This window comes from Hydra vulgaris, chromosome 03 (assembly GCF_038396675.1).
Source record: "Hydra vulgaris chromosome 03, alternate assembly HydraT2T_AEP".
Taxonomy (NCBI): Eukaryota; Metazoa; Cnidaria; class Hydrozoa; order Anthoathecata; family Hydridae; genus Hydra; species Hydra vulgaris.
Window position 1 is genome coordinate 65,182,022 of NC_088922.1, and position 15,479 is coordinate 65,197,500.

General features: G+C 27.8%; 1 protein-coding gene across 1 annotated transcript in view; it reads left to right on the plus strand.

Annotated features, from left to right (window-relative positions):
- Nucleotides 1-15,479, plus strand: part of LOC100201458 (dnaJ homolog subfamily B member 13) — an 87,951-nt gene that overhangs the window by 38,166 nt on the left and 34,306 nt on the right. The window contains exon 4 of the mRNA XM_065794004.1: nt 8,274-8,357. Within this exon, the coding sequence (XP_065650076.1) occupies nt 8,274-8,357 (84 nt within the window). The remainder of the gene's footprint in view (nt 1-8,273; nt 8,358-15,479) is intronic.

The following is a 15,479-nucleotide window of genomic DNA, read 5'->3' on the forward strand; positions in this document are numbered from 1 at the left end:
CTTATTAGAGATATAGATAAGTCAGACTTTTATGCTGTTTCTTTTGATAAAAGTCTTAACTCAGTTGTGCAAGTGGGGCAGATGGATCTTGTTGTTAATTATTGGGATAGTATTTTAAACCATATTTGTACTCGTCACCTAGACTCAACCTTTATTTGACTAGTCGAAGTAGAGATCTTTTGCATAAGTTTTTATTGGGTTTGAAATCTTTGAATAAAACTAAACTTATTCAAGTATCTATGGTTGGTCCAAATGCAAATTGGTCCTTCTACTCTGAGTTACAAAACTATTGTGTCCAAAATGACATTAACAAACTAATTCCAACTGGATCTTGTGGTCTTCATTTGGTTCATCTATTATTCAAAACTCGGGAAATCAAAACAGATTGGGGTATTAAAAAGATTTTAAAAGCTCTTTATAAATTTCTCTGTGATTCTCCTGCCAGATGGGAAGACTTTACTGTTATTACTGAAAGTAATCAATTTCCTCTTCCTTTTTGTGGTACTCAATGGGTTGATGATGAAAAGGTGGCTTTAAGAACTGTTAATATTTGGGAGAGCATTTGTAAAATATGTAGGTTTTGGAAATCTCTACCAAAGAGTAAGTAAACTTTGTGCACGAGCTACCAAATTGTTTTATCTGCTACTAAGGATAAGTAATTTTAGCAAAATTTTATTTCTTTGCTCATATAGCTCATATTATGCAATCCTTTTTAACCATATGGTTAACCTATGATGCTATTTTTATATGACGACCTTTATCGACTATTAAAAGACATAATGTCAAAGTTCATTATAGCTGATATTTTAGATCAATGTAAAGATGTAAAGCCTCTGCAAATTGGATTTTACAAAAGAAAAAAACCATTTAAAAAAGCCAGATATTGGATGTGGTGCCAGCACTTTTATAAAGAATAAAAAAACAAATGATGAAACACTCAAAAAGATATTTATGTTTTCAACTACAGTTGCATATGTTTTCTATAGTCATTGACATGCAAGTTTGTGGAAAAATTGCCTTTAAAATATGCCATTGTGCAAAATGTAAAATATTTTGACCCAGAAATAATGTGCAATGAAATATTGCAAAAGAAAGGATAAGTGATTTGGTTGATAACATGATTTAATTGCTTTGGGTTACCAAAAAAGGTGGGGATGAGGTAATTACCGAATACAAGAAATATTTAGAAAAGATTGTCTCTAAAAACAGGGAGCTTTTCATGAATTTCAACAAAGTAGATGATAGATTGGATAAGTTCTATTTTTCTAAAGTTGGTGGTTTAGATGATTATCCAGCACTGTCCTAATTATTCAAAATGGTGTTGACTCTTTTTCATGGTCAAGCAGCTGTTGAAAGAGGGTTTAACATTAACAAGAATATGTTATTACCTAATTTAATGAGTAAATCATTAATAAGCCAGAGAATTGTGTATGACCATATCAAAGCTCATAACTTAAACCTGGAATCTATAGTTATTTCTAAGGAATTGAGAGAATCTGTCACAAAGTCACGGAGTCAACAAAAGATTGAAATGGCTGCTCGAAAAGAAATTGAGCTTACAGATGCTCGAAAGCGAAAAAGTGACTTACTTGTATTATAGACATAAAAGACTTACAATCTAAAAAGATTATTCTGGAAAAAGTAAAAAAAAAAACCACTAAAAAGTGATTCAGAAGCAATTCTTGTGAAAGCTGCAAATGATGCTTAAAAAGCTCATACTTATGCTATTGAAGCAAAAGTTATTCTTGAAGAGAGGTAAAAGAAAAAAGAGATTAAATAATTAGATGAAACAATTGATTTATTATTTAAGAAAAGTAAAGAACTTTGAAATTTTAAATATTAGTTTATTATTATTTTTTTACTTTTTATTTATTTATTATATTATATTATTATATTTTACTTAGTTTATTATTATTATTTTACTGTGGTAAAATCTAAATTTATATAGATATTTATAAGATATTTAAAACTATATTATATAAGTTATTATTTTATTATTATTATTATTTTTTCTGAACCATTTGGTGTATGTCTATTTTTCATCTTTTAAATATATGTTGGTTTTAGCTTTATATTTTACTTTTACATTACTTGTGTAATTTAGTTTATTTTGTTTTGAATGCTATTTATCAAAAGAGCTTTTAGAGTCCATAAAAACATAGCATTTTTACATTTTACTTTGATTAAATTTTAAATATACTTTAATAACAATAGTAACAATGACAACGTACTAACATTATTTGATAAATGTAATACTGATGCTTTATTTTAAACTGTACATGATTTTTCCATGTATTATTCCCCAATCTTTTTTAAGTCTGGAAAAGCTCATAATAGCTGAAATAAAAATCAGAAAAAAGGGGTCAACAATCAGGGAAAATAGATCCATTTCAGGGAAATCCATCTTAAGATTTCGGCAGACACCCTGTTTGATTTAATTAGACTTTTTTTCAATAGTGGATTTTTTTTTCTCTAATAAAGGAGACTAAAAAAATATATATTTTTAAAATATCTGCAGTCTCCACTATTAGAGAAAAAAAATCAGTAGTGTAGGGAGGAGAGAAAATAAAATTTCTAAAATATCATTCTCTCTCATCCCTTAACTCTAAAAATTAACTTAAAAAACTATTTGTAATGCACAAAACTCATTTCCTCTTCTAGTGCTTTCATCAATTTCACACTCAATTTCAGCAAAAATTTCTAAAATAAAATCATCTTTACCTTATGATTTGATTAGATTTATCTAGCTAGATTAAAATTTATTATGTATCTAATTTGGCAAAGTTCCTTATCAATTTCTTTACAGAATCTCAGTTTCATCTTATTGAGAAGCTTTAATATAAGTAAAAAAATTATCTTTGAGTGCACATGCACAAATAATGAAATAAAAAAACAGTTAAAATCTTACCAACTAAGCAGAGCAGACCATGGATATTTAACTTTTAAATCAACTGTGTAAAGGCAACTATTAAAATCTTTTGCTCTCATAAGCCAAGTACATTGCTGATGATCAATCAACATATTCATATATGGGGACAAAGTTTACTGTATTCAATTATCATAACCTAATGATTTCCGTATTCAATTATCATACCCTGATGATATTTGGCAACAGTTGCATTGTCTTCTCCAATAGGAAGAGAATGTGGCTTTAAAAAAATTGAATGTTTAAAATTTTTTTCTTAATAATTATTTAATCTTGTTTTTTATTATTTTTTCTCAAAAAAAACTAAACTTTATTTTTATCAAGTTTCTATATGTCCTACTACAAGCTTGGCCATTTTCAAGACAACTATCTGTTCGCTTGTATCCTCTTTCCATATTCCCAAATAAATTTTTTTGTATAGCAACAGTCTTAACATTAGTAAATAGGGTTTTTCTTCCTTGAACTTATTCTTCAGGCTTTCCAGTAATGTTGGCTGATTGTAATACCGACTACATAAACATATATATTTATAATACATATACATTTACAAATATCTTACATTATTCATATTACAGTATATATTATTTTATCTTTTAATCAACTTACACATAGTACAAATTGTGGTGATAAACTGCCACTCATTGAAAGAATGTCATTTAAATATTTACTACAAGAATATCTACATATTGTGTACTTGTTGCCTTTAAACAAGTCTTATACAGCAACACAATAAAGCAAAATATAGTTTTTTTAGTACAACTCTTAATTGTGTTGATAAAAATAACAGTAACAAAAATACACACACACACTGAGCATTCTTCATATAGAGTGTTCAATGTTCTTAAAGAACAGAGCAATAATAAATTAGTACATTTCCACAACAGTTAAAAATAAAATAATTTTATATATTTACATATAAATACATATATATATATATACATATACATATATATATATATATATATATATATATATATATATATATATATATTTATTTATTTAAAATGAATAAAAACAATTTTTGATGGAACTCTGAGTTTCATGCCCTTCGGCAATCATCAGCCATATGTATATATATATATATATATATATACATAAATATATATATATATATTATATATATATATATATATATATATATATATATATATATATATATATATATATATATATATATATATTTGGAATTGATTTTTATATCAAATTATAATAAAAGTTACACTTACAATGTAAATTTAATGATGTCATTGTATATGTTTCATGTTAAATCAACTTCTTATAGTGCAGGTGGTGTTTTAAGATTATTTATAATTTCTAATAATATAAATTGATTTTGCATTGTCCTACATAAATTAAAAACCATTGTACATTAAAAGTAAATTGTTACTAATATAAGTGATTAATAAAGCTTGATAAAGATCTAACTATAATTTAGATATCTGTATTAGATCATTATTGAAAAAAACATCAAAATAGACAAAGCCCAACATTTTTATATTTGTATTTTGTATAAATCAGTTAGAATTACAGAGATAACTCATCAAAAATAAAACAGCTGTATTAAAGTTGAATTTAGTTAACAATTAAGATGACATTATTCTTACTGTATTTTGATAAAAGGAAGCAAGTAAGTTTGCAAATTTAAAATAATTAAAATTTTGTTTTCTGAGTATTTATTTGAATAGGCTTGTTATTTTAATAATATATTATTTTTATTATCATTATTTATCTAACTTTTTTAATTTATATTTTTTATTTATTACTAATACTAATGTTATAAATAGTAATTATTATGATTTTATTTCTTTATGAGTTTTGTTTAAGGCACTAAGAGTAATATAGGAGTGTCCATCTTGTAGTGCATATTGTTTAAGGCTAATTATTATCAACATATTTAATATCATTGTAATGTGATTTTTTTGTTGAAGTACAACAGAATATATCTAAAACAAATAGCCTTTTGGCAAAAATTTATCTAAAACACAAGTATCTGAGAGTAATATAGAGTGTCCATCTTGTAGTGTATATGTTCATGCACGGTATAAAAATCATTTGTTAAATGTTGTAAGTATTTATGCTGAGAAAAATACTTCCACATCATGTACATGTACATGTACATCATGTATTCCACATGTGGAATACATCATGTACAACAAGTAAAATAAAAATAATTGTTACATGCCACCATTTCAAAATAAAATTATTTGCTAAATACAAAAATAAATATAACTTTATTGTCAGTATAGTTATTGCTAACAGTCAAACATTACAAACTTAAAATAAATCTTGTCAAACAATCAAACATTACAAACTCAAAATAAATCTTGTCAAACAATCAAACATTACAAACTCAAAATAAATCTTGTCAAACAATCAAACATTACAAACTAAAAATAAATCTTGTCAAACAATCAAACATTACAAACTCAAAATCTTTGGAGCAGAAAAGTCTTAAATCATCGAGACTTTTGCTCCAAATGACATTTGGAGCAAAAGCATTAATTATGAATTAAAACAATATTCTGAATATTGTTTTGATTCAAAATAATGTTTATTCAAGAAAACCCACATTGTAATCAACTAAGTAGTAAACACACAGGGTAAAAAACTATATATCAAAAAACAAAATTATGCCTTACAAAAAATAAAGTTTTTGAAGAACCATCAGATATTTGCTTTAACAATTAATGCAAAGAACCTTAAAGGTTCTTTAAACTTCCTTGAAAAAAGTAGTCTGCTCTATAAAAAACCATTTAGTTGCATTAAAAATCCACAGGTTCTTTTAAGTCCTCTTTAAGAACCTTACGGTTCTTTAAAGAACCTCTGCAGAACTTTGAAGAACCTCTGCAGAACTTTGAAGAACCTCTGCAGAACTTTAAAGAACCTCTGCAGAACTTTGAAGAACCTCTGCAGAACTTTGAAGAACCTCTGCAGAACTTTCTTTAGATTTGAAATAGAATAAAATAAAGAGAAAAAAAAAAAAAAGGAAATAAAATAAAATAAAGCACTAATAAATAAAGATAATATAATTATGGGAATAATAATATAAATAAAAAAAACATTACAAATAGTAGTCATGATAACTTTACTAAAAATTATAACTATTGATAAAAACTATGATAAAAATAATTATAGTAAAGTTTATAATTATGAAAGAAATTATTAAAATAAACATAACATTAGCAAAAATTAGGACAATAACCATAAAACTATTACTACAATGGAATCACTATCATTATAAATAATATTAATAAGATTTTATTAATAATAAGGTAAATTAATGATAATAGTAATATTGGTAGTAGAGTTAAAAAAGACAAAAATATAAAATAAAAGTAGTAATTGTTTTATAAATACAGTAATATAAAAAAAGAAATAATAATAAAATTAATATTCATTAAATGCATACTCAAATAATAATTTCCTAATTTGGTTTCAATTGAGAAGAAGAACGTTGGTAATAAAAGGGTATTTAGTTAAATCTTTTTTTTTATAAATGGTATTATTTGGTTCAGTGAGAGATACATTGATGTTTTATAGAGAGCTTGCCATATTTGATAGTGTTGAAAAAGGAAGTGTGCAAGTTAAAATTTTCAGTATTTCAAGTGTAATATTTGTGTGTCACTTATTTTAATAAAAAAATTATTAAACAAATTTGATATTTTTTTTTGATGAAAATCAAACAAAAAGAGACAATTATAAAGCTTTACAAGATCTTGAAATTTTAGAACTTTTAATTCAGAATACCCATTTTGAATATTAGATCGTATAGGAAAAAATGTTATAATTTTTATGGAAGTGCGTTGTAAAATGTTTATACAATGTAACAGAAAACTACCTTTTTGACCCCAAACAGTCCAACAATAACTTAGATGTAAGGAGAACAAGAAGTAGTAAATTGATTTTAGAATATGTTGGGGAACATAGTGTTGTATTAATGACAACATGCTATTGGCACGTGAGAGTTTTTTATTTAATTGATTTAGTTGATATTACCATGATAGGTTTTTGTCAAGAAATAGCCTGATGTATTTTATATATTTAGATGGGAAAAGTATTTTACCATTAATTCTAATTTTCACATTATTACTATCAATCTTTTTTTTTGGAGGGTGAAAAATAATAAATTCAGTTTTATTAATATTTAAGGAAAGACGGTTAATATTTAACCAATGACACAAATGATGGAGATCTGAATTAACTTTTTACAAAGCTGCATGAGTGATTTATTTATGCATAGAAGATTAGTGCGTCAGCAAAATGATGAACAATCAAATTATTTATAGAGTGAGACAGATCGTTAATATATATTAAAAAAAAGTGGTAGATACGAGAATACATTAATTTTCCAGAATTTTGCTGATATTTGATAATAATGATATTGGACTATAGTTATTGCAGTTTTTAAAATATCAGGAAATATACCAGTAGTGAATGAGAGATTAAATAGTTTAGAAAGTACTGAAGAAATATCATTAGCAAGAAGTTTGCAAGTCAATAATTTTGAAAAAAAATTGATAAATTAGGCATTTCTTGAGACTATCAAGTCCTAAGAGAAGTTTTTTGAATTCCTTGAACAAAAATATATTTAGGTTCCAAATTTTAGGAAAATTCTCTCAACCATTATCAAGATATAGATATATAGATATAAATATAACTTTAAGAAAATCTTAGTGCTTCACTATAGATCCAATGTTGTGATCCAATCTTTCTTATAAAACTTGCTTCTAAATTGGTTCTATCTGATGATAATGCAATCATATGTTCCTGTTTGGTAAAAAAGTTATTTCTGATTAATCATACATCTCTATATTTTTTTGTTTATCTATCCATAAACATAACTAATGCTTCACTTCATTTTTTCTTAGATTATTCTCTTCCAAATTAAGCTCAACTTGCTTTTCTCTATTGTGCTTTTTATTATCCTGAATCTATCATATGAAAAGCTTCGCACTTACATGCAACACTCTTAGGTAACCATTTGTGAAAGGGTTATTTAAAGGTGTTCTTATAAATAAATAAAATTTCATAAAACTTTCTTGCATAAGATTGTATGAGCACTCTTTTGTAAATACACACATATACAACTCTCGGAATTAGGAAAAATGAGTTCAGCAATTATTTGCTGACCTCATTCTTTTAGAAGGTGGCATCAGGTCGGCAAATAAAATTTAATACAAAGGTCTTACCATAAAACATAGAAACGAGGTCGGCAATTTTTTGCCAACTTCAAACACTTCTAGGTCAGCAGTTAGGTAGGCGTTGCCGAATGCCGACCCTAATTCTAAGGGCTGCATATAGATATGTAAAATAAACAATTTTATTAATAGGTAGTTTTTATTGACAGGTGGCTTTACAAAAGGTTATGTATTTCATGGAGATGCTGAAAAAGTGTTTAAAGAATTTTTTGGTGGAGAAAATCCATTCCTAGGTAAGCTTGTTGTTGTTAAGCTATAAATATTTGAGTTTATATTTGTGATTATTTTGTATGTTGATATTATTATTGTGAATAGTAGTAGCCATATGCTTTAACTAAAGGAAAATATAGTAAAAATTAGTGCATCATCCTGTAATTCCAAATGTCTTCATTGTCTTGAATGAAAATAGATTTTAAAAACACATAATTCGATAGATATTTTCGAAGTTGATTTATAATGGAGGCTAGAAGTTAAAATGAAGTATGATGTGTTGGTCAAGCTACAGCTGTGATCACAGGACAAAAGTTGCCATCTAAAAGGCAAGTTTTGCAAATTAATTTTTATTTAAAAATAACAACAATGTAAGAGAAAGTGCAGGCTGTGTGACAGATCTGATTCTAGACTTTTGGCTCCACATGTTGAAAAACTTGTTGAGAAATACGGAAAGCTGAAAAAGAGTAAAGGTCGCAAAACAGAAACTCAGCAAAAAAATGATGAAACTTTTTCCAAAAATTTGAAGAACTATTTCATATTGCTCATGAAGATGCTTTAAAATTAATCACAATAGAAGGAGACAAGACCTTTCTTATACTACAAAGAGAAGGAAGAAAAGGCTACATTAGTTCAGTTGATTGTGAATTGTTCAAACAAGAACAGCGTATTTTAGACAGAAAAAAAACTAACGAAGAAAGAGAAACAAAAGAGCTAAATAGAAAAGAAAAAAAAGAAGTTACAAAAAGAATCATTTTAGAATTCAAGGCACAAGTTCCATTAACTGTTCGTTGGGACAGAAAATTGTTACCTGATTTGAACAATAGAGATTAAGTGGATCGACTGCCTATATTAGTGACAGGATATGATGTAGAAAAACTCTTGTCAGTCCCAAAACTGGATAGATGCACCGGTGAACAAATGAGTTATGCAACAGTACAAGCATTAAAAGATTAGAACATTTCATATGACAAAATTGTGACATTCTGTTTTGATACTACTTCAAGCAACACAGGTATACATTCAGGGGCTTGTACCTTGCTGTAAAAATTAATAGGAAAGTCTTCATTATACACAGCCTGTCGACATCATGTTCATGAAGGGATTTTATCCCATGTTTACAAAAGTTGCTTTGGAGTATCTTCTGGTCCAGAGGTCAAGTTGTTTCTACAATTTCGTGATCAGTGGAGTAAATTCAATTCTGAATCTTGGCTCTTAACTGATGTAGATCTCAAAGTGTATGGCTTGCTTGTACCATCAACAATAGAATTTGCTGTAAATACGCTGCTAGGAACAAAACAACCTCGCAATTATTACAAAGAATTTTTGCAACTGTTGATAACTTTTTTTGGAAAAACTTCTCCAGGTCAAGGCGAAATAACCTTTAGTACTCCTGGTGCTATGCACCAAACATGATGGATGGTCAGCACTCTACTCTATTAAAATATACTTGTTTTGACATCAATTTCGTTTAACAAAGAATGAAGAGAAGAATCTTTTTAATTTTCAATTTGTTGTTATTATTGAATTATTGTTGAATGTTGGTAATAAAAGGGCATTTAGTTAAATCTTTTTTTTTATAAATGGTATTATTTGGTTCAGTGAGAGATACATTGATGTTTTATAGAGAGCTTGCTATATTTGATAGTGTTGAAAAAGGAAGTGAATGCACTTCCATAAAAATTATAACATTTTTTCCTATACAATCTAATATTCAAAATGGTTATTCTGAATTAAAAGTTCTAAAATTTCAAGATCTTGTAAAGCTTTATAATTGTCTCTTTTTGTTTGATTTTCATCAAAAAAAAAAAAAAAAATTTGAATAATAATTTTTTTATTAAAATAAGTGACACACAAGTATTACACTTGAAATACTGAAAATTTTAACTTGCACACTTCCTTTTTCAACACTATCAAATATGGCAAGCTTCCTTTTTCAATTTTTTCACTTTTGATTTACATGGAACACTGATTTCGGGCTCCCATCTCTTCATCTGCTCCTCACAATGACCTGACACTGATTAAGAAGTTGGATAATTTCAAAATATTTGAGAAAGAAGTTGCTGAGTCTGCCATAAAAGCCATGGCAGGACATTTATGGTATTTAACTGAAGAACTTGTGAGTCTCTCTTTATTTAGTATTGATGTTGATAACCAAACTAAAGAAAAAATGTTGATTGTACTTGAAAAGCCAGCTTAAAAAAAAACAGGTAAAAAGGCTTGAAGGTAAAGGATTAATAGATACAATTGTAAAAATAAAATTAGGTGACTTTGTAATAAATAGATCAGAATATGTATTTGAAGTGCTTGGAATAAATTGGACATTTATGTCCACAATTGTGAAGGCATTAATGAAAACAAGTGAACAATGAACAAGTTAAAACAAGTGAACAATTTGTATTAAAATCTGATTAAAATAAACATTAAATTTAAATTGAAAAATTAAAACTTTACATTCAAAGAAATTAAAATACATTCGTTTTTATTTTCCGTTTCCTAAAATCTGATAATATCAAATTCATTGAGCAACCCCTAGATATCAAAATATCATAATTATTTCTTGCGCAGTTTATTTTTTAGTTAAAAGGAACACCATAAAAGGTTGAGAGTAGGGGTGTACCAGATTGGAAATTTTGAATTCCGACTGGAACCGGATTTTCCGGAATTGTTGAAAAAATTTCGACCGGAATTCCGGCTGGAATGAGATTTATATTTATTTAGTTTTTTACCTTTAAAATTGAAACTGAAAGCCTGCATCTTAACATCGTGGCTACATAATATATATTTATAACCTATTATATATATATATATATATATATATATATATATATTATATATATATATATATATATATATATATATGCATATATATATTAAGGTTAGCCGAAAATTTTTTTCGTCTGATTTTTGATTTGCTATACCATGGAAACATGCGTCAAAGGTATCTAAGGAAAATGAAAAAAAAAATAATGCAAATATTTTATGTTTGGGGCTGGTGCATCATACTTGAATATTTGAATAAATACTTGCTTTTTATCATTTTCGTAATAAAGTTTGCTTTAGAGTATTCCCAAAATGCGCTGCAAAATTTGTGTGTTTCTTGCCACAACAACTTGTTTTGATATAATTTTATTTTGATTATTTGGTAATATTAACCAATCTGTCATTGCTGTTTTTAAAAAAATTACTTGTAGCCTATTTAACTGTTTTTTGTCATCCAATCAAATTAGCGACACAATTTGAAACATAAGTTTTCTTATGTTTCAAATTGTGTCGCACAACAAGTTAAATCAGTGTTCGATAAAGCTTCAATACCCACAGTAATGATTTACAGAGTTGTCCAATTGATAAATGGATACCATGACAGTTATCACAATCTTATAAAATCCTTTAAGCATGATAAAGAAAAAAAAAAGTTCAAAAAGAGAGTTAAAGATTTAAAAAAAAATCATTGTTATTGTTTGATGCTTCGGCGTGTAGATGTAAAATAACATTAGACAGGAAAAGTGTAAAATGGTCACTGAAATTTGTGAATGCGAGTGTTCTGTTTCAATTATCTGTAAGTGTGAAAAAGAAAAAAAAATCCCCATCATTGAACTAAAATTTTTGTACTTTCAAAGAATGCATGGTGTTGGTAAAATTGGAAGTGTTGATGTAAAAGAAACAAAAAAAATTACACGAAGACATAATAGGAAATTTGCTGAACTTAAAAGAACTCTGCCTGCTAATAATCCATTATCGCAACATTCATGCTCAAACCATTTAGATGAAACGCTAGAGTACGTAACCAGTTATGATCACAGTCGTGTTGTTGACAAAAATAAAATTAGAAGAGCAAAAGGGGATAAGCATTCACAACTTCAAATGCAGAGCAAGAAAAAATGTAACCCACTTCAAGGCCTGTATTTTGTAGTACAAAACTCTACTGGTTGAAAAACTTAAATTAAAATGGTTTTGACGAACCATAAAAGAGGAACATTACTCAATTTTACAAGAACCAGGTTCCGTGTATGTTGGTCAGTAGCATTATTTCATATTTGAATGAAGCTGGATTTTCATTGCATGAACTGGGCGTAATTGGATGCAATGGTGCTGTTACTAACACGGGATGGAAATCCGGTGTTATTCTCACAATTAAAAAATATGTAAAAAGACCACTGCAGTGAGGGAATTTGCTACTTACACTTTAATGAATTGCCATTTGGGCATTTATTTCAAGCGTTAGACGGAGAAATGACAGGCCCAAAATTGTTTAACGGTCTGATTGGTGCACAGCCTAATAAGTATGAGAAATTACCAGTGGTAAAATTTGTCAGTATCGATTGTGAAATTCCAGAAATTGACCGCAAAGTTTTAAGCAAAGATCAGCAATTCTTGTTGGATATAAGTTCTGCTATTAAATCAGGAAGTTGTTCTGCAGATATATCTGTTTGTAAACCTGGAACAATTTTACACTCAAGGTGGTTAACAACTGCAAACAGAGTTTTACGATTGTATTTAAGCCTTGAAACCCCAACAGAGGATCACAAAATCTAAGTTTCTTTTCTTTTAAAATTATATGTCCCTGGATGGTTTCATATAAAAAAAGTAAGTTCTTCACAAATGGAGCAGAACATATATTTGAATGAAGACCCAGTAATTGAGAGAAACACTTATTTTGCACATTCAGAAAACTTACTTTTAACAATGGTAGTAGACAAATGGGTTCATATTAGGGAATTGGGTTTTAGAAGAATTATAAAGGCAAGAAGCCTAGCTTCTCAAAGAAAGTTTATAAGGAGTTTTCAACCACCCTAAATTAATTTCCTTCCTACCGACTATACAGAGATAATTGACTGGAATACTACTACGCTTTTGCCGTCACCTTTGTTGGTAAGAGTCTCAGATAAAGATATTTGGTCAAAGATTCAATCAGGTGAAACAGTGGCTTAGTGAAACTTTGAAAAATTTCAATGTCACACACAAGCATTAGAACAACACGTAAAGGTGTAACAGAGGCTTCATAAAATGTAGCTGGCTTCAATTCCAGGATGGCATTATAAAAACTACACATAACTCCAGATCCTCAATGCCTAATTTTTCAGGAAAATTATATTTTAAACTACCAACAGAAATTAACGAAAAGTAAAACAATATATTTCTTTAAAAAAGTTTTAGTCGAAAAGATGATTTTTTAATAATAAAAAAAAGATTTCTTATTTACCATTCCAATACTTTTTTCTACTTAAATTGTCTCTAGATATTTGTTAAAAAATTTATTCAGTTTCATTTCATTTGTTAGAAAATTATAAAAAGGGAAAATTTCTTCGATTATTCAAGTGCGATGAGCTAGCTCCAGATGTAAAATATTGTTACTTTTTTTGCATTATCCTTAGGTACCCTAAAGACAAGTTTTTTGCGGTATAGTGCGTCTAAAATCAGAAGAAAAATTTTTTATAGCCCACCCAAATATATATATATATATATATATATATATATATATATATATATATATATATATATATATATATATATATATATATATGCGGTAGTGGTGTAGTGGTAGATCGCTCGCTTCATAAGCAAGAGGTTCCGAGTTCGATTCCCACCATCCCTGGTAGTACCGCGCTCAACTTGTTTCTCCGCGCAGCGGCCTTGTTTGTCAAGATTCGTGTTTCGGAGTTATAGAGTTGAGAGAGGGTGATAACCACAAGTAGCCTCCTCATCTGTAGTGGCCTTCTCAGCTTTTGGGAGGTGAATTATTAAAATATATATATATATATATATATACATATATATATATATATATATATATATATATATATATATATATATATATATATATATATATATATATATATATATATATATATATATATATATATATGCAGTATGCAAAAAAAATAATTGTACACTTAAAAAAAATCATAATTTTAAAGATTGCATCATAAAAATAGTTGTCCGTTAAAATATTTAAAAGTTTTTTTTAGATATCCTATCAAGTATTGTTTTAAGAATTTATTTGTGTATTTGTGAATTCATTTCTTTTCAAACCTATTGAATTTTACACAATTGATATAATGATGCATAAAATTGACTGAAAAAAAAAAAATAATCATACAGTTCAAAAATAATGTCAAATTGATCAAACTCTATGGAAATTAGTATTGAGTGGGGCCTCCTTTAGCCTTAGTGGCCTCATCTTGATGATTTGGCATTGAGTTGATCAAATCGTGGGTCTCATACCACCATACCACCAATTTTCTATTGGATTCAAGTCCGGATTTTGAGATGGCCATTTCAAAACACTAATGTTATTCGTGTCAAAGCATAACTTCATTTTCTCAATTGTTAAAGAACATAATTTGATTGGAACCGTTGCTAGTGTGGCTAGTAGGGGATGAAAACACAAGACCACTAGTACAATTGATCAAAATATCATTCATGTCATCATTAATGTGAAGAAAAATAGATTTGTTTCAGCAGCTAAATAAGCTTTAAAAATTCAAGAGGATTATAACATCACAGTGACTCCTCAAACAATCAGAAATTGTATAAGAGAACAAGGATATAGAGGTAGAGTGGTTCGAAATAAACCTTTTTTATTTTCTAAACAAATAAAACGTCGATTAGAATTTGCATCAAAGTAATTAAAAATGCTGATATCATATTGGAAATAAATTTTGTGGTCAGATGAGTCAAAATACAATCTCGCCTCATCAGATGGAGTCCAAAAAGTGTGTCGAAAAAAGGAGAAACTTATAAATTGAGTTGTTTGCGAGGTAGTGTAATGCATGGAGGAGGAAATGATGGTTTGGGGTAGCATGAGTTAAAAAGAAGTGGGGAAATTTACATTTATTGATAACAAAATGGATGCTTCAATGTATTGTAAAATCTTCAAAACTAACTTGCAACCATATACTTAAAAATTGAGAATGGGAAGCGATTTCATACTCCAGCAGGATAACTATCCAAAACATACCGCTAAGAAAATGAAGGTATACTTTCACATAAATTACATCAATGTTTTAGAATGGCCATCTCACAACAATATAACAACAGAAGAGACCCAAAATTTGATCAATGCAATGTCAAATCATCTAGATGAGGCCCCAATCAATACTAATTTCCATAGAATTTGATCAATTTGACATTATTTTTGAACT